Here is a 24,784-nt window from a genome sequence, read left to right on the forward strand (position 1 = left end):
AACCTTAGAGATTTCCCAATCATTACAGAATCCCAAATTTGCCTCAAATTGATGAAACTGAAGAGGAACAGTATTACATCACTCAATATTCCTGTTGAACTCATTAAGGATTTTCTTACTGGTGTGTGGCCTATCATGATGGCATCAATTTTTTGCAAGATTTATGAAAGTTTCATTGCTGGGTGGCTGAAAACTTTTATTCTGCATAAAATTGACCCTCAACAACTTGGTAATATTCCCAAGTGTTTGATAAGCCATTACATAGTTAGTTTGCTTGATAAGATTTTAAAGCCTCTAGATGAACCTGAACACTGGGTCAACCTCATTGCATTTGACCTAAAGAAAGCATTTGACCTGATTTGCCATAGAACCATTATCTGCAACCTATTGACAAATTTTAATGTTGATGTATATTTGATAAGAATAGTTGCAACTTTTCCTTCAGGAAGAAGTAAAAAAAACTAAGTATAAATCAGAATATTCTGATCCCCAGCCAAATTACTGTGAAGTTCCCCAGGGAACAATTTTAGGCCCTCTACTTGTTTTAAGTGATGGTAAATAATGAGTCAAATTGCTTTAAGTTTGTTGATGATCTATCTGTAGTAGAGCTAGGTGAAAAGAGTGTTTCAAGTGAGGCAGATAGAATAATGGCAAGTTTATCATGCCAAGCTGAGGAAGGCAAAATGATTATCAATTGTGAAAAACTGCTCATATTAACTTTTACTTTTCTGAGGGACAGTTCATCCCTTGTTTTATAGAATGTTTCAGGCATCATGGATATCAAACTCTTGGGAGTTTATCTCACACATGACATGAAGTGGGAAAAACAGACATAGGAGATGATCAAACAGGCAAACGTGGATATCCTTTCCTTAAAACTCCTTGCTTGTCATGGTGTCCTAACCCCCAACCTATTGCATATTTTTCTTACATTTGTTAGACTGCTTCTGGTAGAATATGCTTGTCCCCTTTGGCATTTCGTCCTGACTTCATACCAGAAGAACTGCCTGGAAAGGATCCAGTACTGAGCTCTTCTGGTAGTGTCAACATCTCCTAAGGTCCCTTATTGCTCCCTTTTAAGACAATTTTCACTTAATACTATTTTGACACTCTGTGACAACTTATGTTTTGAATTTGGTAATAGTATTTTGGAGAATGTGCAGCTTCATGAAATCCTCCCCCCTGAGCATTTGCACCTAAGGCTACTGCAACATGTACCCCAACTGGTTCCAAAAATTCAGCTGGTACCAGCATGGCATATGCAGTATGCAAGTAGTTTTGTTCCCTTGCTTGTCAAGTTTTTTAATTCTGCACCCACTTGTCAATAATTGTATATTTTTTTCTTTAGTTCCTTATTCTTTTATTCTTTTTATTTGTTTGACTCTCTTTAGTTTGAATTTGTGATATTTAAAATCAATGTATAATTTTGCATGACACTGGCTATGGCTGTGATTTTCATATGTTCTATATCTTTACTGTCTTATTATGACAAGAACCGCTGCTGATTGGCATGACTGTTTTATGGCATTTGAAAATAAAATTGTTACTTATTATTTATTACATCATGTAAGCAGAAGGTGTATTTTGCAAGTTTTCACTTTTATAACACAAATATTTTTAAAGATCATCAAAGGTCAGTGCCCTCTAGAGGTAGAAGGAGCAGAGGTAGGTACTTCAAAATACCTTCTATCAACACACATTAGTCTGTAGATTCACCTCTGAAAGTTTCATTTTCCTGACCTAGCCCAGTTCCAAGATAGCAAAAAGTAGCTCATCTAGAATTTTACCCAAAATTAAGAAGCAGAAAATACTTGGGAAATATATAATTCAAGCTATAAATTATATTTGCACATGAGGGGGAGGGGGAAGGGTAAGTATAATGGAGCTGTGGTTGCAATGTGTTAAATACAATTACTCTGCATATAATGAAGCAAGAAGTGTTGTTTTTAACCCTTTTAAATAGCCAAATATCAAAGAAAAAGGTATCATCTTTGAGGGTCTCAAAGGGCTCAAAACTGAGTTTACAAGTAAAGCAACTGGTACAGCTGTACAGCTGTGACCAATGATAAAGAGACATGTTAAAAAAATAATTCTTACTTTATAATATGTATAATGATCCTAGTTAACATAGGCTATTATCCAAGGGGAGAACCTTTATCCTCAAATCTTTCCTCTTTTTCAACTTAAAAGAAAATAATACAATTTTTGCCATGCTTTCAAGAAAATTAATCATTTCTGACAAAAATGATTATTATATTTGTAAAGAGCATAAAAAAGGCATTGAGTAGTATGTTCACTTTATTTGTAAGTCAATAATAAGAACTAACAAAAATTTATAGCAGAAATTACAGAACAAATAAACATTTTCTTGAAAGCATGGCAAAAATTGTAATTTTTCCTTCAAGTTGGAAAATGAAGGAAAAAAAGGAAATATTTAAGGATAAAGTTTCTCTCCTTGGATAATATGTTAACTAGGATAATTATACATATTATAAAGTAAGAATTGTTTTCTTAACATGTCTCCTAATCATTAGTCACAGTGTAATGAAGTATGAGTCCTTATGTATTAAACATATTCTTTAAATACTGCTAAAGAAGTCAAGTTTGGTTATTGCTAATGAAATAAAATAACATAGTATGAATATATAATAGTTTAGAAAAAAATTTGGGCTATATATTTGCACATTCGGGGGGGGGGAGGTACATAATCTAACCTAACCTAGGATAGGTACCTTTTCTCCCCCTAAACCCCAAAAAACAACAGTTCAAATATTGTTAATACAATGAAAACCATGCTTTGCATTGCGTTACTATATAGCAGTCTTTAGAATGAGTGTTTTTTTTTGTGATTGGTTTCCAAAAGAGTAAGTTTAATACATAAGTACCAAAGTATGTTCAGGTCATGAAATCCAAAAGGAGAAGAATTGTCAGCATTGAAATTATATGAGAACCTTAAAGGAGCCATGCAATGTGAAATTGAATGAAGACCTCATAGGATTGAGTTAGTTTTTAATGGAATCTCAGTGAAGGCAGTTGTTTGGTGACTGGGACTGGATCAGGGCAGTAAGCTGTATTGTTCTATATCAGTTTATTTTATTACTATTTATATTATATACTGCCAAAATAGTCAATCAACACCCTAACAATAAATTATTGGTTTGTCCATCAAGTGTTTTGAGCAAATAATGAGTATGGAAAGCTAGATAGGCATTTGGCCATCCCTGGTCTGTTCAGACCAGGAGCCACTTTATTATGGTAGCCTTTAGAATTAGAGGGTAAAATTCTACTTTAGTTACTTTTGAATATCTTAGGAAGGGGTTAGGTTAGGAAATTAGAATTTTAAAGGATGTGTCTACAGACTAAAATTTATCCCAGGAAGATATTTTGAAGTACCTACCACTACTTTTTCTCTCTTTTGTGGGTCCTTACCTTTGATGACTTTTGAAAATCTGTGTTATAGAAGTGACACCTTGCAAAATAGATCTTCTGCTTAAATGAAGTATAACAAAATTGTTTTCAGCTTCACAACTTCTAATTTCTAACGTTTTAAAGATAGGCAAATACATTTCCTACATTTTGGGAATAAACATTGATATGGCACAAAAATTCTGCTCAAATAACTGAAATTGCATTTTCAGAGCTAAAGCCAGAGAAAAAGAAACTGATAACTAAAAATTAAGGTAAAATGTTGTTTTGTCAAAATTTCAATGGGTATTGACCTGTCATGTAAGCAAATTTCAGGACACTCTAGAGGGAGGAGTAGAAGTAGTTACTTCAAAATGCCATCCCGGGACATACTTTAGCCTGTAGACCTATCCCTGAAAGTTTCATTTTCCTAACCTAACCCCATTCCAAGATAGCCAAAAGTAGCTAAAGTAGAATTTTACCAATTAGAGTAAGTGAGTAAGAATTATGGAGTTGTGATGCAGCAATCTCAAACTGAATAGCCTACTGAGAGATAGGGTAGGCCTAAGAGAAACAAACCCATTACAATAGTTGTAAATTTATACCAAGCAATTATTATATTCAGGAGCATAAAAAAGGCTTCAAATAGTGTTTTCCCCTTATTCGTACGTCAATAATATAAACTGCTCCACATTTACCAAGAAACTGAAGAAAAATAGGCTAATAAAGGTTTAACTATACACCAAAAGATTTTGACCAGCCTAGTGATCACCCTAGTTATCAACCCAATTTTTTTTTTCCAAATCTCATAATCTAAAAAAACAATAATGAATAATTTAGATCAGGGAAATACTCACTCTGTACTTGAATAACAAAATCAATTTAACAACGTGTCGGCTTTTCGAATAAGTTGCCCCTTTGATGATCTACTCACAAAAATGATCGAAGATGTAAGATCTTTTTGTTCAAATATTTCACTTTTAAGCGTTTTCTGACAAAAGATGTAAGATCTTAGCACATTGATGAGTGAAAAAACGCCCCTAATATTGAAACAATTGGTTTCCAGTATTTTTTCTCTCCGAAATTTTCATTTTAATTAAATTAAACTTCTGAATCTACCACTGATTTATAAAAGTCAGAAAAAATCTTATTAATAATGTTACAATTTGCAAAAAAATCGTTTTAAAGGATGAGATAAAAACCATAAAAAAATAGAATAAAGGACAGTTTAAAAGAAAAGGGGAAACTAAGGCAAACTCCCTTCTTAATATCGATGGATGTAGGTTAGGGGAAAGCGTTATTTCTGTAAGAGTGTTGGGGTTTGGGGTAAGGGGGTCAATGGTCATCCCTAGTATTTTAAAATATTCATATAGTTTAGCATTTGATAGTAAACTGATCGTTTTGTAGGTACTCGCTATGGCTCTGGGGGGTATGAAATGCGTTTTGGACTTTAGGGAGAAATCACGGACCATGCTTTCAAGTTCTGAAGGGCCTCACCTATATTATAGGCAGTGCAATCGCGCTGTTGGCACGATGTATTATTTATTGGGGTTAGACGAGGGCACTTTGTATAGAAGGAGTTGTCGTAGAAACTTCGAAAAGGGCTCATTCGATTGGAAATTCGAGGGACTAGTGCCCTTTTTAATAGTCGAAAGTGATTGGAAGGCAACTAACACCCCTTCCACGCCATTTCCCCAAACATATCCAATCAAAATTTTGAGATAGCCATTTTCTTCAGCATAGTTGATTTCCACATATTAATTATGTTTTTGAGGAGGACACTCTCCCGCTGTCCTCCTCCCACTCAGGGCAAGGGTTGTAAGTTATGCCCTGGGGACATATAAGTCTTTTATATAAAGCGTTGTCGTATAAAACTTAAAAAAAGGCTCATTCGACTGAAAATTCACAGGGCTAGTGCCCTTTTTAATAGTCGAAAGCGATTGGAGGGCAACTAACCCCGTCTCAAGCCCACCTTTTCCCCAAACACATCCAATCAAAATTTTGAGATTGCTATTTTGTTCAATGTAGTTGAGAGTTCTGAAAATGAGGTATTTGAGGTTGACAACCCCCGCCCCTCCAAAGCTCTCGGGGCAAGGGTTACAAGTTATGCCCTGGGGCATATATGATTTTCATAGAAAGCGGTGTCGTAACAACTTCAAAAGGGACTCATCCGATTGGAAATTGAAATGGCTAGTGTTCTTTTTAATAGTTAAAAATGATTAGAAGGCAACACTAACACCCCTTCCACGCCCACCATTTATCCAAACACATCAAATCAAAATTTTGAGATAGCTATTTGGTCCAACGTAGTTGAAAGTTCTAGAAATTAGGTCTTTGAGGATGATAATTCCTCAGAGCCCTCAGGGCAAGGGCTATAAGCTAGACCCTGGGAGCATATAAGGTTTTATTGAAAGCTTTGTCGCATAAACTTGAAAAAGGGCGCATTCGATTGAAAATTCAAAGGGCTTGTGCCCTTTTTAATCAAATTTTTCCAATCAAAATTTTTGATATAGCTATTTTGTTCAACGTAGTTGAAAGTTCTGGAAATTAGGTCTTTGAGAATGAAAGCCCCCTCAGAGCCCTCAGGTTAAGGGTTATAAGTTATACCCTCAGTGCATACAAGGTTTTTATTGAAAGCTTTGTCGTTGAAACTTGAAAAAGGGCGTATTCGATTGGAAATTCAAAGGGCTAATGCCCTTTTTAATAGGCAAAAGTATTTGGAGGGCAACTAACCCTCCTCTCACAACCACTTTTCCCCAAACACATTCAATCAAAATTTTTAGATAGCCATTTTGTTCAATGTCGTTGGAAGTTTTGGAAATTAGGTCTTTAAGGATGACTTACCCCCCCCCCCCGCAGCCCTCAGGGCAAGGGTTGTAAGTTATGCCCTGGGGACATAAAAGATTTTTTTATAGAAAACGTTGTCGTAGAAACTTCAAAAAGGGCTCATTCCATTGGAAATTCAAATGGCCAGTGGCCTTTTTAATAGTCGAAAGTAATTGGAGGGCAACTAACCCCCATCTCACGCCCACCATTTTCACAAACAAATACAATCAAAATTTTTAGATGTATATTCTTTTCTACGTTGTAGAAATTTCTGGAAACTAGTTCTTTGAGGATGACGACCCCCCACAGCCCTCAAGGCAAGGGTTTTAAGTTATGCCCTGGGTGCATATGAGGTTTTTTATAGAAAGCGTGGTCGTAAATCTTCAAAAAGGGCTCAATCGATTGAAAATTGAAAGGCCTACTGTGCTTTGTAATAGTTGAAAGTAATTGGAGGGCAACTAACCCCCTTCTCCCATCCACCATTTCTCCAAACACATCCAATCAAAATTTTGAGATATTCATTTTGTTAAACGTAGTTAAAAGCTCTGAAAATTCGGTCTTTAGGATGACAGTCCCCTCAGAGCCCTCAGGGCAAGGGTTGTGAGTTATACCCTGGGGACATGTAAGGCTTTTATTTAAAGTGCTGTCTTATAAACTTCAAAAATGGCTCATTTGATTGGAATTTTAAAGGGCTAGTATCCTTTTTAATTGTCGAAAGTGAATGGAAAGCAACTAACCCCCCTCTCGCACCCAGTATTTCCCCAAAAATATACAATAAAATTTTTTAGATAGCCATTTTGTTCAATGTCGTAGAAAGATTGGGAAATTAGGTCTTTAAGAATGACCCCCCCCCCACAGCCCTGGTGGCATATGAGGTTTTTATATAAAGCGTTGTCTTAAAACTTCAAAAAGAACTCATTCGATTGTAAATTGAAATTACTCGTGCCCTTCTTAATAGCTGAAAGTAATAGGAGGGAAATTAACCCCCCTCTCAAGCACACCATTTCCCCAAACACATCCAATCAAAATTTTGAGATATTAGTTCCTTCAACATAGTTAAAAGCTCTTGAAGTTAGGTCTTATAGGATGACAACCCCCTCAGAGCCTTCAGGGTTCAGGTTCGGGTTCTTTTATTTATAAACTAAATACAACTACAATATGGGTATGCCCGGCTGAGAGTCTAGCTCGTATTACCAGGCAACCAACTGGAAAGGGAAAGAGTTATAAGTTATATCCTGGGGGCATGTTGGGTTTTTATAGAAAGTGTTGTTGTAGAAACTGCAAAAAGGGCTCATTTGATTGGAAATTTGTAGGGCTAGTGCCTATTTGAATAGTTGAAAGTAATTGGAGGGCAACTAACCCCCTTCTCACATCCACTATTTCCTCAAACACATCCAATCAAAATTTTGATATATTCATTTTGTTAAACGTAGTTAAAAGCTCTGGAAATTAGGTCTTTAGGATGACAGCCCCCTCAGAGCCCTCAGGGCAAGGGTTGTAAGTTATACCCTGGGGACATGTAAGGTTTTTATTGAAAGTGCTGTCTTATAAACTTCAAAAATGGCTCATTTGATTGGAAATTTAAAAGGCTATCCCTTTTAATTGTCGAAAGTGAATGGAGAGCAACTAACCCCCCTCTCGCGCCCACCATTTCCCCAAAAATGTACAATAAAATTTTTTAAATAGCCATTTTGTTCAACGTCGTAGAAAGATTGGGAAATTAGGTCTTTAAGAATGACCCCCCCCCCCCCACAGCCCTGGTGGCATATGAGGTTTTTATATAAAGCGTTGTCTTAAAACTTCTAAAAGAACTCATTCGATTGTAAATTGAAATTACTAGTGCCCTTATTAATAGTTGAAAGTAATTGGAGGGAAATTAACCCCCCTCTCAAGCACAACATTTCCCCAAACACATCCAATCAAAATTTTGAGATATTCATTCCTTCAACATAGTTAAAAGCTCTGGAAGTTAGGTCTTATAGGATGACCACCCAGTCAGAGCCTTCAGGGAAAGAGTTGTAAGTTATACTCTGGGGGCATGTTTGGTTTTTATTGAAAGTGTTGTTGTAGAAACTGCAAAAAGGGCTCGTTTGATTGGAAATTTAAAGGGCTAGTGCCTATTTGAATAGTCGAAAGTGAATGGAGAGCAACTGAGCCCCTCTTACGCCCACCATTTCCCCAAACACATTCAATTAAAATTTTGAGATGACCATTTTGTTCAACGCAATTGAAAACTCTGGAAATTATGATTTTGAGGATGACAAACCCCCAAAACTCCTCAGGGCAAGGTTTGTAAGTTATACCCCGGGATATATAAGGTTTTTATAGAAGGCATTTTCATAGAGAATCCAAAAAGGCTCATTCGATTGGAAATTGAAAGGACTAGTGCTCTTTTTAATAGTCGAAAGTGATTGGAGGGCAACTAGCCCCCCTCTCAAGCTCACCATTTCCCCAAGCACATCCAATCAAAATTTTGAGATGGCCATTTTGTTAAACGTAGATGAAAGTTCTGGAAGTAAGGTCTTTGAGGATGGCACTTCCCCCAGAGCCCTCAGGACTGAGGTTGTAAGCTTTGCCCGGGGGCCATATAAGATTTTTTACAGAAAATTTTTTCGTAGAAACTTCAAAAAAGGCTGATTCAATTGAAAATTGAAAGGGATATTGCCCTTTTTAATAGGCTAGTTGAAAGTGATTGGAGGGCAACTGACCTCCCTCTCACGCCCACCATTTCCCCAAACGCATCCAATCAAAATTTTGAGATAGCCATTTTTTCAACGTAGATTAAAGTTCTGGATATTATGTCTTTGAGGATGATCACCCCCCCCCCCCCTCATACACACCCCTCAGTACAATGGTTGTAAGTTATGCCATGGGGGCATATATGGCTCTTATAGAGCGTTGTAATAGAAACTTCGAACCGCTAGTGCTCTTTTTAATAGTCAAAAGTGATCCAAGGAAAACTAGCAACCCTCCCACACCCACCAATTCACCTAAAATTTCCAATAAAAATTTTGACATAGCCATTTTGTTCAACGTTGTTTAAAAGTCCGGAAATTATGTATCTAAGGATGACACTCTTCCCACAGCCCTCAGCGCAAGGGTTGTAAGTTATACCCTGGAGATATATAAGATTTTATAGAAAGCTTTATCTTAGAAACTTCAAAAAGGGTTCATTCAATTGGAAATTGAAAGCGCTAGTGCCCTATTTGAAAATCGAAAGTGATTGGAGGGCAACTAACGCCCCTCTCAAGCCTACCATTTCCTCAAATACATCCAATCAAAATTTTGAGATAGACATTTTCTTAAACATAGATGAAAGTTCTGGAAATTAGGTCTTTGCCAGCGTTGTTGTAGAAAACTCAAAAAGGACTTATTAACTTGGGAATTGAGAGGGCTAGTGCACTTATTAATAGTCAAATGCGGTCAAAGGGAAAATCCCCCCTCCCATATCCATCATTTCTCCAAACTCTTCCGATCAACATTTTGATATACCAATTTTGTTGAACGTAGTTGAAGAGTCCGAAAATTATGTTTTTGAGTATGACAGCCCCCAATAACCCTCAGGGCTAAGGTTGTAAGTTATGTCCTAGGGGTATATAATGTCATATAAAAAGTGTTGTCGTAGAATCTTCAAAAGGGGCTCTTTCGATTGGAAGTTGAGAGGTGTATTGCCCTTGTTAATAGTCGAAATTAATCAAAGGGAGAATCGCCCCCCCCCCCAACGCCCATCATTTCCCCTAACAATTCCCATTAACATTTTTATACGACATATGAAGCTAAGAGAGGAAAGGAAATAATAAATGAAAAATAAAATCTAAAAAGGGTGAGAAAACGAGGATTTTATCAGCCAGTGGCCATACTTGAAGGCGAAGAACAAGCAAATATTTCGACAAGAACCTCCGCCAAGTCGTCCTCAGTGCTAAACAAAAAAGAAAAACAAGATAAGAAAAGAACAACAAAAATCTAACCTTTTGGAGTTTACTCGACAAGATGCGAACAGACAGTGAATGAAAGAATAAGCCGAAATCAATGAAAAAAGGATTTAACAAAGAGAATGAGCAAGAATGTTTTGCCTTGCAATACTTTTGCTCGTCTGCAATGGCTACCCACTAAACCTTATTGAAAATATCATAAATAAACGATTAAACAAGATAAAACAAGAAAATAGGGAGCACTTCCCCCTTGATTCAGTTATTCCGGCAATTGAGAAAAAAACTTTCACCACTTTACCATACATTTCAAAACTTAGCGATAAACTTGGAAAAATTTTAAATGAACACAATCTCTCTGTTCTTTCAAAAGTGAACAAAGCGTTGAACATTTTATCAACTTTGGAAAAGATAAAACTGACCATGTACTGGGTAGTGGTGTCTACAGAGTCCCGTGTTCATGGGGGAATTTTAAATTGGTGGGATACATCAACAACTTGGTGAACGTTTGCATGAACACAAGATTTCAATAGATAAGTCCCTGAGATTTGAAAATAAAAATGACAACTTTGATTCTGCCTAGGCCCTGCATATATTTAAAAACCCTACACATCTTATTCTTTTTGAGGAGGCAACTTTAATATCTACTGTAAATGGCCTACCGCCGTCCAAATCGACCAAATTTTTACTCTTAGGTTAATAATTGAGAAGTGCCTGAGTTTTCAAAAACCTTTGGTCCTCAGTTTTATAGATTGTTATCTCAAAATTTTTATATTTGACGAATTTTGGGACAATATGACGTGTGTGTAGAGGTAGGAGGGTAGCTGCTCTCTGATCCTTTGACACTTAAAAAGAGCACTAGGACGTCTGATTACCAATCCAATGAGCCCCCTTTGAAGTTTATATGACCACACTTTCTATAAGAACCCTATACGTCCCCAGGGCACAACCTAAAACCCTCCCCCAGAGGGGTTGGGGGATTTCTTATCATTAAAGACATAATTTCCAGACCTTTTTTGATAGGCTTAACAAAATGGATATATCAAAATTTTGTTTGGAAGTGTTTGGGGAAATGATAAGCGTGGAGGGAGACATTTGCCCTTTGATTACTTTTGACTAATAAAAATGCACTAGTCCTCTCAATTTTCAATCGAATGAGCCTTTTTTGAAGCTTTTACCACAAACCTTTTTATAAAAACGTTATATGCCCCAAGAGCATAACTTATGACCCTTGTCATGAGGGCTATGGGGGGAGGGTTATCATCCTCAAAGACATAATTTCCAGACCTTTCAATTACGTTGAACAAAATTGCCATGTCAATATAAATACATTCTAAGACCACACTGACTATACATGACATATGAAGCTAAGAGAGGAAAGGAAATAATAAATGAAAAATAAATGAAAAAACGGTTAGAAAACGTGGATTTTGTCAAACAGTGGCAAAACATGAAGGCCAAGAACAAGCACATATTTCGACAAGGACCTTCACAAAGTCGTCCTCAGTGCTACACAAATGAGAAAAACAAAAAAAAAGAAAGAAACATCAAAAACCTAACATTTTGGAGTTTACTCGACAAAATGTGAACAGACACTGAATGAAAGACCAAGCCGAAATCAATGAAATAGGGATTTACCAAAGAGAGTCCTTTCTCCTTTCTATCAAACAAAAAGCTTTTTCACTAATATTCTTAGCTGCAGTTGTAGCTTTATTCCCTAAGACACCTTCAGCAACATCATAAATTATTTTTCTAAAATTATTCCAACCTTCTTCCACATTATCAAATTTTAAACTCTCAAGTTTACTATTCAATTGTTCCTGGAAACTGTCTCTCAAATTCTTATCCTGGAGTGTACCAACATCATAACTTCTCGGGAGGTAGTTACTCTTCCGATATTTCAGCTTTAACTTAACCCTTTACACTACTAGATGGTGATCTTTACTTTTAACACCAATAACGGTACTCCTATATACCCTAGTATCTTGTATTTATTCTGCCAGTCTTCGGTTTACAATAACATAATCAATAAGGTTTGCTGTCTTACCATCACGTGAATACTATGTTAACTTACGCGCCATTTTATGATCAGACACCGTATTGGATATAACTAGATTGTTATACCCAAAAAATTGCAAAAGTCTGTATCCATTACTGTTTTCTTTTGCTACACCAAATTTACCTAGGCTAGGATACCATCTATTCCTGTTTCTACCAACCTGGGCGTTAAAATCTCCCAGTAAAAAGATCATATTTCTACCTGGGACCCTGTCTATTTGCTTCTGTTACTGTAAGTATAATTCATCTGAGTCACTAGTATCTCCGTCAGTCGGTTCTACAGGGGCTTACACTACTATAACTGGTACCCTGGACTTTGTAGTCATAGAATGAGTAATTAGTATCCTATTATTAATACCTTCCCAGCCTAAATAATACTTAGCAGCTTCCTTATTCATCATGAGCCCTACTCACTGTCTATGTACCCCATCCTTCCTGCCTGAGTAAACAAATTCTATATCGCCTAATTTCTTGCTTCCTACCCCTGGGATATGAGTTTCTGAAACTGATAATAAATCCAGTTCGAATCATCTGAATTCGTCAGTCAAAATTTCGATACTATAGTCATTTTTTATAGTCGTAACATTCCAAGTTCCAATTTTCATGTTCTTTAAATCATTGAAATTATTTTCACCTCAGGAAAAGCAATGATCCTGGATACCAGTGAAGGACGGGGATCATATATCTTCTCAAGTCTACACCGAAGTGCTTAAGCCGACTTAGAACCGGACAGCAAGAAGTCCCTGGGACCTCCATGAATGTGGGCTTTGTGCAATCCAGGGCCCATCTTGTTCACAACATGGTTTTCCGCACTTGGTGATCCTCTTCTATCAACACGAGTCGAAATCCTGCACAAACAATCTCTTGCCTATTACATCCTACTCATTATGTATTCATACCTACAAATATTATGCTACATTGGGGAGGCAGCCCATAATAGATAAATTAGCTAGGAAGAGGTTTTTCAGCCCGAAAACGCCCGTCAAAACATATCAAGCCCAGAAGAATTATCCATTAGTCAGAATCCCGTGCGAATGCTATGTCGTTTACTAGGCAGAAATTTCCTCGAGGGGCGCCACTCCTCAAATAGGAATAGAGTTGACCGCCAGGTCCCCAGTCTTGCAAGTACCCCGAAAGAATCCAGGCAGCCGTTTGCAGAGGCCGTTGTCCATTGACCTGGATCTTACGCCCTGCCGCATTTGTCCTCCTATTGAGGATCCTCCCGCAATGGTGTTCTGCATCACCATGCAATTTAACCCATTATTGGGAGAAGGTTTGTAACTCCTGGGATTTTTGTACAAACCAGCGGGCCCTTTTGAGTGTACATTTCAGGGGCCTTCTTCCTCCTCCGACTGTATTTATGACCCCGGGCGAGGGTGCCCCCGTTTCTACTATGGACCCCCTAGGACAAGGTACCCCCTTGGTCCGTGCCTCCTGTGGAGGTACCCTACATATCTGCAGGGCGTTCCCCTATCGCCACCTGGGGACACGCTGAATGGCCTGGGGGAGGCCAACTAATATGTAGCCTAATTCACTGATTCACTTCAACCTTAGCTTGCAAAACTAATGTAAAACTAATATCTAGCCTAAAACATAGCTGGGGAAGCTTTGATGGTTCTTCAAATATGAAGGGATAATTTAACGGACAAAATTTAAGGGGCAAATTTTTTCTCATATTAAAAACCACATTCCAGATTTTGGTTTATATCTGGCTTTGCAGCCATGTTCTAAGTCTTTGTGTTGCAAACGAAATATCATTTTTAATAATAGTAAATTTGCGTTTTTTTCTTCGGTCGTCCTAAAGAGATTTTTTATTGTAATCCAAAATTAATCATAAAAAATAGGGATTCCTTGCCACGAACATTTAAAACTTAGTTATTTTTAATATAGTTTAATTTTTTGAAGTTCACGTGGCAGATTCATAAACTGTTCCAATATCTTAAGGGTTTTAAGGATTTTTTTTACAATTACTATTTAGAACAGATTTTATTTTTTGTCTCAAGACAAAATAATTTCGTCCTGGACTCGTTTTGATTATCGCTGTCGTGTGTCCGGTCTTGTCAACATTGATGGTTCAGGTGACTAGGCAACAATTTCATCTTGTTCAAACGAGTTATTATTTCTAATAATTTTAAATTTGCGTTTTGGGGTTGTTATTCTTTAGATATTTTTTTTATTATACAGAATTGACCATAAAAAAAATTCAAAGAAAATATAGAACCGTTTTGATAAAAGTTACAAATAGGTATTCCTCGTTTACAGAGAGTAGACAGGACCGACATTGAGACTTTTACATTTTTATCAAGGTGGTATCCAGAGGGGGAGAGGGTTAGGTAGGTATTATATTTAAATGATAATATTTAGAATTTTTTACTGAAAGCAGGAATGCCAAAAAGGAATTTTTTTTAAATTTAAAGCAGAGACAGTATTCTATCAAGGTGGTATCCAAAACCCTTTGCTTTTTAAAAGCCAGAATATAATTTGTACTTTACTGGAAACAAATATCAAATGAATTGACTGAAAAAAATATACATTGTTATTTTAATATATATATGCTGATATTTATTCCTTAAAGTCCTAATTAATTTTTGATTTCCTAAAGTTATAAAAGTGAAAACATTTAAAAGTATTTTTTCAGTGAATTACAAATTGTATTCTGGCTTTTAGAAAGCATAGGGTGTAGAAACCTACTCAGATTAATTTCTGCTTGTTTTGAGTTTGACTTATTTTAATTTCTATTTATTGTGGGTTTTATTTATTTATTGATACTGATTGGTGGTAGGTTGTAAGTTATACCCAGAGGGCATGTTGGGTTTTTATAGAAAGTGTTGTCGTAGAAACTTCAAAAAGGGCTCATTCGATTAGAAATTTAAAGGGCTAGTGTCTATTTGAATAGTTGAAAGTGAATGGAGAGAAACGAAGCCCCTTTCACGCCCACCATTTCCCCAAACAGATTCAATTAAAATTTTGAGATAGCCATTTTCTTCAATGTAGTTGGAAGTTCTGGAAATTACGATTTTGAGGATGAAACACCCCCCAAGCCCCTCAGGGTAAGGGTTGTAAGTTATACCCTGGCAGCATATAACGTTTTTATTGAAGGCATTTTTATAGAGACTTCAAAAAGGCTCATTCGATTGGAAACTGAAAGGGATAGTGCCCTTTTTAATAGTCGAAATTGACTGGAGGGCAACAAGCCCCCCTCTCAAGCTCACCATTTACCCAAACACATCCAATAAAAATTTTTGAGATAGCTATTTTGTTCAATGTAGATGAAAGTTCTGGAAATTAGGTCTTTGAGCATGGCACTCCCCCCAGAGCCCTCAGGACTGAGGTTGCAAGCTTTGCCCAGGGGGTATATAAGATTTCTTACAGAAAATTTTGTCGTAGAAACTTCAAAAAAGGCTCATTCAATTGGAAATTGAAAGGGATAGTGCCGTTTTTAATAGGCTAGTTGAAACTGATTGGATGGTAGCTAATCTCCCTCTCACGCCCACCATTTCCCCAAACACATCCAATCAAAATTTTGAGATAGCCATTTTTTCAAAGTAGATGAAAGTTCTGGATATTTTGTCTTTGAGGATGATTACCCCCCCCCCTCCCCTCACAAACACCCCTCAGTGCAAGGGTGGTAAGTTATACCAGGGAGGCATATATAGTTCTTATAGAGCGTTGTAATAGAAACTTCGAACCTCTAGCGCTCTTTTTAATAGTCAAAAGTGATCCGAAGAAAACTGACAACCCTCCCACGCCCACCATTTCCCCTAAAATTTCCAATAAAAATTTCAGATAGCCATTTTGTTCAACGTTGTTGAAAATTCCGGAAATTATGTATCTAAGGATGACACTCTTCCCACAGTCCTTAGCGCAAGGGTTGTAAGTTATGCCCAGGGGCCGTATAAGGTATTATAGAAAGCTTTATCTTAGAAACTTCAAAAAGGGTTCATTCAATTGGAAATTGAAAGCGCTAGTGCCCTATTTGAAAATCGAAAGTGATTGGAGACCAACTAACGCTCCTCTCAAGCCTACCATTTCCCAAAACACATCCAATCAAAATTTTGAGATAGACATTTTGTTAAACGTAGTTGAAAGTTCGGGAAATTAGGTCTTTGCCAGCGTTGTTGTATAAAACTCAAAAAGGACTTATTAACTTGGGAATTGAGAGGGCTAGTGCACTTATTAATAGTCAAATGCGGGCGGAGGGAAAATCCCCCCTCCCATACCCATCATTTCTCCAAACTCTTCCGATCAACATTTTGGTATACCAATTTTGTTGAACGCAGTTAAAGGGTCCAGAAATTATGTTTTTGAGTATGACAGCCCCCAAAAACCCTCAGGGCTAAGGTTGTAAGTTATGCCCTGGGGGCATATAATGTCATATAAAAAGTGTTGTTGTAGAATCTTCAAAAGGGGCTCTTTCGATTGGAAATTGAGAGGGCTATTGCCCTTCTTAATGGTCGAAAGTAATCAGAGGGAGAATCACCCCCTCCCCCAACACCCATCATTTCCCCTAACAATTCCGATTAAGATTTTTATACGACATATGAAGCTAAGAGATGAAAGGAAATAATAAATGAAAAATAAAATCTAAAAAGGATGAGAAAACGAGGATTTTATCAGCCAGTGACCAAACATGAAGGCGAAGAACAAGCAAATGTTTCGACAAAACCTCCACCAATTCGTCCTCAGTGCTAAACAAAAAAGAAAACAAGATAAGAAAAGAACAACAAAAATCTAACCTTTTGGAGTTTACTCGACAAGAAGTGAACAGACAGTGAATGAAAGAATAAGCCGAAATCAATGAAGAAAGGATTTAACAAAGAGAATGAGCAAGAATGTTTTGCCTTGCAATAATTTTGCTCGTCTGCAATGGCTACCCAATAAACCTTATTGAAAATATCATAAATAGACGATTAAAAAAGATAAAACAAGAAAATAGGGAGCACTTCGCCCTTGATTCAGTTATTCCGGCATTTGAGAAAAAACTTTCACCACTTTACCATACATTTCAAAACTTAGCGATAAACATTGAGAAATTTTAAATTAACACAATCTCTCTGTTCTTTTAAAAGTGAACAAAACGTTGAACATTTTTCAACTTGGGAAAAGATAAAACTGACCATGTACTGGGTAGTGGTGTCTACAGAGTCCCGTGTTCATGGGGGAATTTATAAATTGGTAGGACACATCAACAACTTGGTGAACGTTTGCGTGAACACAAGATTTCAACAGATAAGTCCCTGAGATTTGAAAATAAAAATGACAACTTTGATTCTGCCTTGGCCCTGCATATATTTAAAAACCCTACGCACTTCTCAATCATTAACCTAAGAGTAAAAATTTGGTCGACACATTTACGTTTTCTAAAACCGCACTGTTCTTTTCTTAAAGCTTTGTCTACGTCATCTCTAAGTCTCTAAAAGTATCATATTACTAAGTAATTTACTACTTACAGAGACCAGACTAATCCCTCGATAATTACCACACTCACTCTTATCACCTCTCTTATAAAGTGGCTTAATAAAGGTTTTCCTAAAATCCTTAGGTACTTCCCCTTTTTCAAAAATCATATTCATAATCTTCATTAACTTATTTCTAACCTCAGAGCCACCATATTTAAGCAACTCATTTACCACCCTATCGACACCAGGAGCCTTATTATTTTTTTAGTCCTTTTTGTACCGTCGCTAATTCCTCCTCACAAAATAAATCTAACTTCACATCCAACGTATCACAAACTTTTTTCATTTTCTTCTATATCTGTTCCTTCAACTCTATCTCGGTTAAGCAAATTTTCAAAATGTTCAGCCCATCTCTCTTTAGTTTTTTCCTTATAGCTAAATGTGGCCCCATTCCTATCCTTAACATGGCCAAGTCCGGATTGACTACTCCCTCTCAATTTGTTAACATGTCAGTACAATATTTTACTATTATGCCGTCTAGCTGCATCTTCCAGATCCTCGGTAATTTTATCCATGGCCTCCACTTCACATCTCCTTAGTTCATATTTTAATACTTTCTTACCTTTCTTTAAATTGCTTTTGTTTTCATATGATCTATCACTAAGGTAATGCTTGTACAAGTCCTTTCTCCTTTCTATCAAACATAAAGCTTTTTCACTAATGTTCTTAGCTGCAGTTCTAGCTTTCTTCCCTAAGACACCTTCAGCAAATTCATAAATTATTTTTCTAAAATTATTCCAACCATCTTCCACATTATAAAATTTTAAACTCTTAAGTTTAGTATTCAACTGTTCCTGGAAAGTGTCTCTAAAATTCTTATCCTGGAGTCTACCAGCATCATAGCTTCCCGGGAGGTAGGTACCCTTCCGATATTTCAGCTTTATATTAACCCTTGACACTAATAGATGGTAATCTTTACTTTTAACACCAATAACGGTACTCCTATATACCCTAGTATCTTGTATTGATCCTGCCCGTCTTCGGTTTAAAATAACATAATCAATAAGGTTTGCTGTCTTACCATCACGTGAATACCATGTTAACTTACGAGCCATTTTATGACCAGACACCGTATTGGTTATAACTAGATTGTTATACCTACAAAATTGCAAATGTCTGTATCCATTACTGTTTTCTTTTCCTACACCAAATTTAACTAGGCTAGGATACAATCTATTCCTGTTTCTGTAACCTGGGCGTTAAAATCTCCTAATAAAAACACCATATTCCTACCTGAGACCCTGTCTATTTGCCCCTGTAACTGTACGTAAAATTCATCTGAGTCACTAGTATCTCCGTCAGTTGGTTCTACAGGGGCATATACTACTATGACTGATACACTGGACTTTGTGGTCATAGAATGAGCAATTAGTATCCTATTATTAATATCTTCTCAGCCTAAACAAGACGTAGCAGCTTCCTTATTCATCATGAGCCCTACTCACTGTCTATGTACCCCATCCTTCCTGCCTGAGTAAACAAATTCTATATCGCCTAATTTCATACTTCCTACCCCTGGGATATGAGTTTCTGAAACTGCTAATAAATCCAGTTCGAATCGTCTGAATTTGTCAGTCAAAATTTCGATACGATAGTCATTTTTTAACGTCGTAACATTCCAAGTTCCAATTTTCATGTTTTTTAAATCATTGAAATTATTTTCGCCTCAGGAAAAGCAATGATCCATGATACGAGTGCAGGACGGGGATCATATATCTTCTCAAGTCTACACCGAAATGCTTAAGCCGACTTAGAACCGGACAGCAAGAAGTCCTTGGGACCTCCATGAATGGGGGCTTTGTGCAATCCAGAGCCCATCTTGGTTACAACATGGTTTTCGGCACTTGACAATGCTCTTCTATCAACAAGAGTCGAAATCCTGCACAGACAATCTCATGCCTGTTACATCCGACTCATTATATATTCATGCCTACAAATATTATGCTACTACAGGGAGGCAGGCCATAATAGATAAATTGGATAGGAAGAGGTTTTTAAGCCCGAAAACGCCCATCAAAACATACCAAGTCCAGAAGAATTGTCCATTAGTCAGAATCCCGTGAGAATGCTGTGTTGTTTACTTGGCTGTAATTTCCTCGAGGGGCACCACTCTTCAAATAGGAATAGAGTTGGCCGCAAGGTCCCCAGTCTTGCAAGTACCCTGAAAGGGTCCAGGCAGCCGTTTGCAGAGGCCGTTGTCCATTGACCTGGATCTTACGCCCTGCCGCAGTTGTCCTCCTATTGAGGATCCTCCCGCGATGGTGTTCTGCATCACCATGCAATTTAACTCATTATTGGGAGAAGGTTTGTAACTCCTGGGACTTTCGGACAAACCAGCGGGCCCTTTTCAGTGTACATATGAGGGGTCTTCTTCCTCCTCCGCCTGTATTTATAACCCCGGGTGAGGGTGCCCCAGTTTCTACTATGGATCCCCAGGGACAAGGTACACCCTGTGGAGGTACCCTACATATCTGCAGGGCGTTCCCCTATCACCACCTGGGGACACGCTGAATTGCCTGGGGGAGACCAACTAATATGTAGCCTAATCTATTGATTAACTTCAACATTAGCTTGCAAAACTTATGTAAAACTGATTTCTAGCCTAAAACATAGCTGGGGAAGCTTTGATGGTGCTTCAAATATGAAGGGATAATTTAACGGACAAAATTTAAGGGGCAAATTTTTTCTCACATTAAAAACCACATTCCAGATTTGGTTTATATCTGGCTTCGCAGCCATGTTCTAAGCCTTTGTGTTGCAAACGAAATATCATTTTTAATAATAGTAAATTTGCGTTATTTTTCGGTCGTTCGATAGGGATTTTTTATTGTAATCCAAAATTAATCACAAAAAATATGGATTCCTTGCTACGACACATTCAGCATTTAAAACTTAGTTATTTTTAATAAAGTTTAATTTTTTGAAGTTAACGTGGCAGACTCATAAACTTTTCGAATATCTTAAGGGTTTTAAGGATTTTTTTTTTTTACAGTTGCTATTTAGAACAGATTTTATTTTTTGTCTCAAGACAAAATAATTTCGTCCTGGACTCGTTTTGATTATCGCTGTCGCATGTCCGGTCTTGTCAATATTGATGGTTCAGGTGACTGGACAACAATTTCATCTTGTTCAAACGAGTTATCATTTATAATAATTTTAAATATGCGTTTTGGGGCCTCCTTTAGATATTTTTTTTAGTATACAGAATTGACCATAAAAAAATTCGAAGAAAATATGGAACCGTTTTCAAGATAAAAGTTACAAATAGGTGTTCCTCGTTTACAGAGAGTAGACAGGACCGACGTTGAGACGTTTACATTTTTATCAAGGTGGTATCCAGAGAGAAAGAGGGTTAGGGAGGTATTATATTTAAATGATAATATTTAGAATTTTTTATTGAAAGCAGGATTGCCAAAAAGTTAATTTTTTTTTTAATTTAAAGCAGAGACAGTATTCTATCAAGGTGGCATCCAAACTCTATGCTTTTTAAAAGCCAGAATATAATTTGTACTTTACTGAAACAAAAACTAAATGTATTTACTGAAAAAATTGTGCATTGTTAGTTTAATATATATATGCTGGTATTTATTCCTTAAAATCCCAATTAGTTTTTGATTTCTTAAAGTTATAAAAGTGAAAACATTTAAAAGAATTTTTTCAGCGAATTACAAATTATATTCTGGTTTTTAGAAAGTATAGGGTTTAGAACCCTACTCAGATTAATTTCTGCTTGTTTTGAGTTTGACTTATTTTAATTTCTATTTATTTTGGGTTTTATTTATTTATTGATACTGATTGGTGGTAGTTGTGTGCTTGGTAGATTATTGGATTCTATTTTTGTTCATTTTTGGTTTAATGGAGTTCTTTTCTTTTTCTTTTTTTTTGAAAAACTTTTTTTGTGCAAAAATTTTTTTGATTAATTAATCATAAAATTAAGTTTATTTTATATTTTTAAAGCTCTATATAGCTTTTCCATTTAGAAAAAAAACATTTTGTGAACTTGAAGATGGAATTTCAAGCACAGGAATATAGGCTAAAAAAAATAACCCAAGGTTCCCACATAATGATTTATTCGCATGCAAACACAATTATTCCGCCAGATATGTGAATATCACAGCTGTGTGCGAATTTTGTTTAAAATCTATCTGATTTTTTCAAAATGTCGTACAAGTTTATGAATATCAACCTCTCCGATAACTTTGATCAATAAATCGTATCATGCTGGGCAAAGTCAAAATGGATATTGAAAATCTTATTTGGTCAGTTAGAAATTACTGAATGTTATACTCTAAGGCTGATAAAGACCATAAGAATAGTATTTTTGTAATTAAGGCATGGGTTAAAGCATCAGAAGAAGCCGGAGTTGAAGCTAAGATTAGTAGGTCAATTTAGATGGCTAGGCCTGATTTGAAAAATATAGGCCACTTTGTTTCATTTTGTGCAGTATAGCCAGGGTTCTGCACAAAAAGGCCTTCACTGGGCATAGCAGCTAAATATCTAGACTAGCATGGGGCAGTTTGATTCTAGCAGTGGCACTTTTGAGAAGTCAATTTATTTCTAAGCAAGAACAGAAGTCAAAAAGAAAAAACAGGGAATATACTCTTTGATTTCTCACTTAAAGATATTCTTAAATGTGATAATTACGAACAATTTTAAAGTATCCCAGTGCCATACACTAATATGACGAGATCTAGGTCTTGCCCTAGGATATCTAAAAAAAAGCTCAATTTTTTTGCCATTTATAGTCTTTTGCTGTCTTTTGCCATATCGGATGCTAATAAATTGTCTAGTGTGTCTAATAAATTGTCTAATTTGTTTGCGATTTCCGCCGGGAAATAATATCGCATATGTGGAATTTAGGGTAAAACCATGAAAAAAACTGAATTTTATAATAAATTGAACCTATATTATTCCTTATAAAATCAAAAGGTTTTGTTTTTCATAACAGGCCAGAGCGGGGTCATTGCGTGCCTTTTATTTTTAGCTACAAGAATACAAGGATTTTCAATTTGCAAGAGTAAAATATATTAGGAAACTAATTGAGTCCCAATCTTCAAAACAGTTAATAGATATATTTCCAGAATTGGAGAAACAAGGACTCAAATCAGCTACTGATTCAGATCAAATACAAGTTGATATGGAGTAGTTCTCAAAGTTGAATGTCTAACTCTAGAAATTCCGACTTGATCAGTGCTAATGTGTTGGGGAATTAAGGATGGACTTCCAAATCAAGGGGAATGGAAAAAGATGGTTTTTCTAAATGTTAAATGTGCTAAAACATTATGGGCGGAAAACCTTCAAAAATATAATGCATGGTCCGTGAGTAGACCCCAACACCACGCCAATTTATCGATGGCATGTCGAAAATGAAAAACACGCCGGTGTGAATTTTTTTTTTTTTACCAGAAAATGGAATTAAATACTTACTATAGAGGAGGCAGTGGTGAATTTAAAGAGGATGGGGGCATGAGCTGCAAGGAATTTCACAAGATTTTCTTAAATAGCTTAATCTCCCACTTGCAACAGTCCTTTTGATTTCATGCAGCATAGTTTGATAATTTATTTGAGATGGCTCACAGCAAAAACTTCGCCTTTACAAATCTTATTTTTTTTTTACGGCTTACGGTTTATTTAGCCGTAATTTGTAATTCTTTTGGTTATTCCATCCCTTTACTCTAGTTTCCAGCGTCTCATAGCTCAAAATTTAGTTTTTTTAACTTTAATCTTGGGATTAAGGATTGTCAGTTTCCGTCTTTCAAGTGACTCAATATGCCGTGAAGTGGCAGAATATTTGAAATTTGGAGGATTACAAAGTGTCCCTTTTTAAAAAAATTTCTTCCTTCATAGAATGACGTCACAGTATCGGGTGTTAACAAAGGATTCGAACTGCTTGGATCTATGATAGTTTTGAAAAAGCCACAAAAGTTTTGATTTGTTCTGAATTTTGCTTGCTGAAAACTGGGGGGGGGGGGTAATATCTTCGGCTTATCAAACTGCACGTAACAGACCCACGTGGATAAATAATTGGTCCTTAATGAGGTAAGCAGATTTTTAATTTTGTTGTCTGGAAAATAATCATGAAAGTAGAGATGCCTCAGGAGGTCCCATTGCCCACCCCTGCTGCCACCTACAACTTTTTTACATAATTTAAAGAGGACAGGGTCAATGACCTTTTTCTCCAGGTGTGTTTTGGGCACGTAATAGAGTCATCAGGGAGAACACGTGGTTAATGGGGTCAATGTTGTTGTTGTTGTTTTGGACACGCTCTCAGCGAATGCCAAGGTCAATGTTGTTTTGAACATGCGATAGAGTCATTAGGGAGAACACGTGGTTAGTGGGGTCAATGTTGTTTTTGTTGTTTTTGGCACGCTCTCAGCGATTGCCAAGGTCAATGTTGTTATTGTTTCCGGGCAAAGTTAATGACACTTCCTTCAAGTTGTTGTTCGAGGCAGATGTTATGAGTTTCCGGGAAACAGTTAGATCGCGTGTTTCCAATATTTGTTGTTCGCCCCAAATGTTATGAGTTTCCGGGAAACAGTTAGATCACGTGTTTCCTTCTCAGCCAATCAGAGGGCTTGCTTACATATTAGCGGTGGAGTGAATATAAGGAAAGGATTTTTGCTATAGTTTTATTAGTCTGTGAATAGAATCCACTAAGTTTTCAGTAAGCAGTGTAATAACATGAGTGAACAAGTTGAGTTAGAAATATCCTTTTATTGCAACTGTTCTATTTGTAAAGGGCATTTTCATGATTTTGAGTATTCACATGAGCCTACTGAATGTTTAGACTGTTTAGAGGCAGAGAAAAATGAGAAGACTCAGGAGGAAACGAGAAGAAAAATTATATGTGACATGGAGAGAAATTTATACCGATTGCAAGTAAGCTCAGATAAAAGAAGGATTGATATGATAGAAAAGGAAGATAAAAAGAAGAGACTGGTAAAAGAGGGCTTTCTCCATAGCGTAAAAGACAGCAGTGAAAACCCAAAGAAAAATGTGTATAGTGCAAGATATAACTCGGATTATTATGATGATTATACTCCAAGAGAAGAGAAAAAGTGTCCCTTTAAGAGACAACATAAGAGCTTATTCTACGAAAAGGATTTT

General features: G+C 36.5%; 2 protein-coding genes across 3 annotated transcripts in view; both read right to left on the minus strand.

Moving 5' to 3' along the window:
* LOC148942464 (vacuolar protein sorting-associated protein 33B-like) overlaps nucleotides 1-4,318 on the minus strand; it is a 26,795-nt gene extending 22,477 nt beyond the window's left edge. For both annotated transcript variants that reach the window (XM_089102482.1, XM_089102481.1), the window contains exon 1: nucleotides 4,263-4,318. The gene's annotated coding sequence lies outside the window, so the exon portion shown is untranslated. The remainder of the gene's footprint in view (nucleotides 1-4,262) is intronic.
* LOC148942465 (uncharacterized) overlaps nucleotides 4,027-24,784 on the minus strand; it is a 24,998-nt gene continuing 4,240 nt past the window's right edge. Inside the window, exon 5 of the mRNA XM_089102716.1 lies at nucleotides 4,027-4,110. Coding sequence (XP_088958842.1) covers nucleotides 4,027-4,110 — 84 coding nt within the window. The remainder of the gene's footprint in view (nucleotides 4,111-24,784) is intronic.

The sequence above is a fragment of the Artemia sp. Qi Xiang Cuo genome, chromosome 16, assembly GCF_049724085.1.
Source record: "Artemia sp. Qi Xiang Cuo chromosome 16, ASM4972408v1, whole genome shotgun sequence".
NCBI classification, from domain to species: domain Eukaryota; kingdom Metazoa; phylum Arthropoda; class Branchiopoda; order Anostraca; family Artemiidae; genus Artemia; species Artemia sp. Qi Xiang Cuo.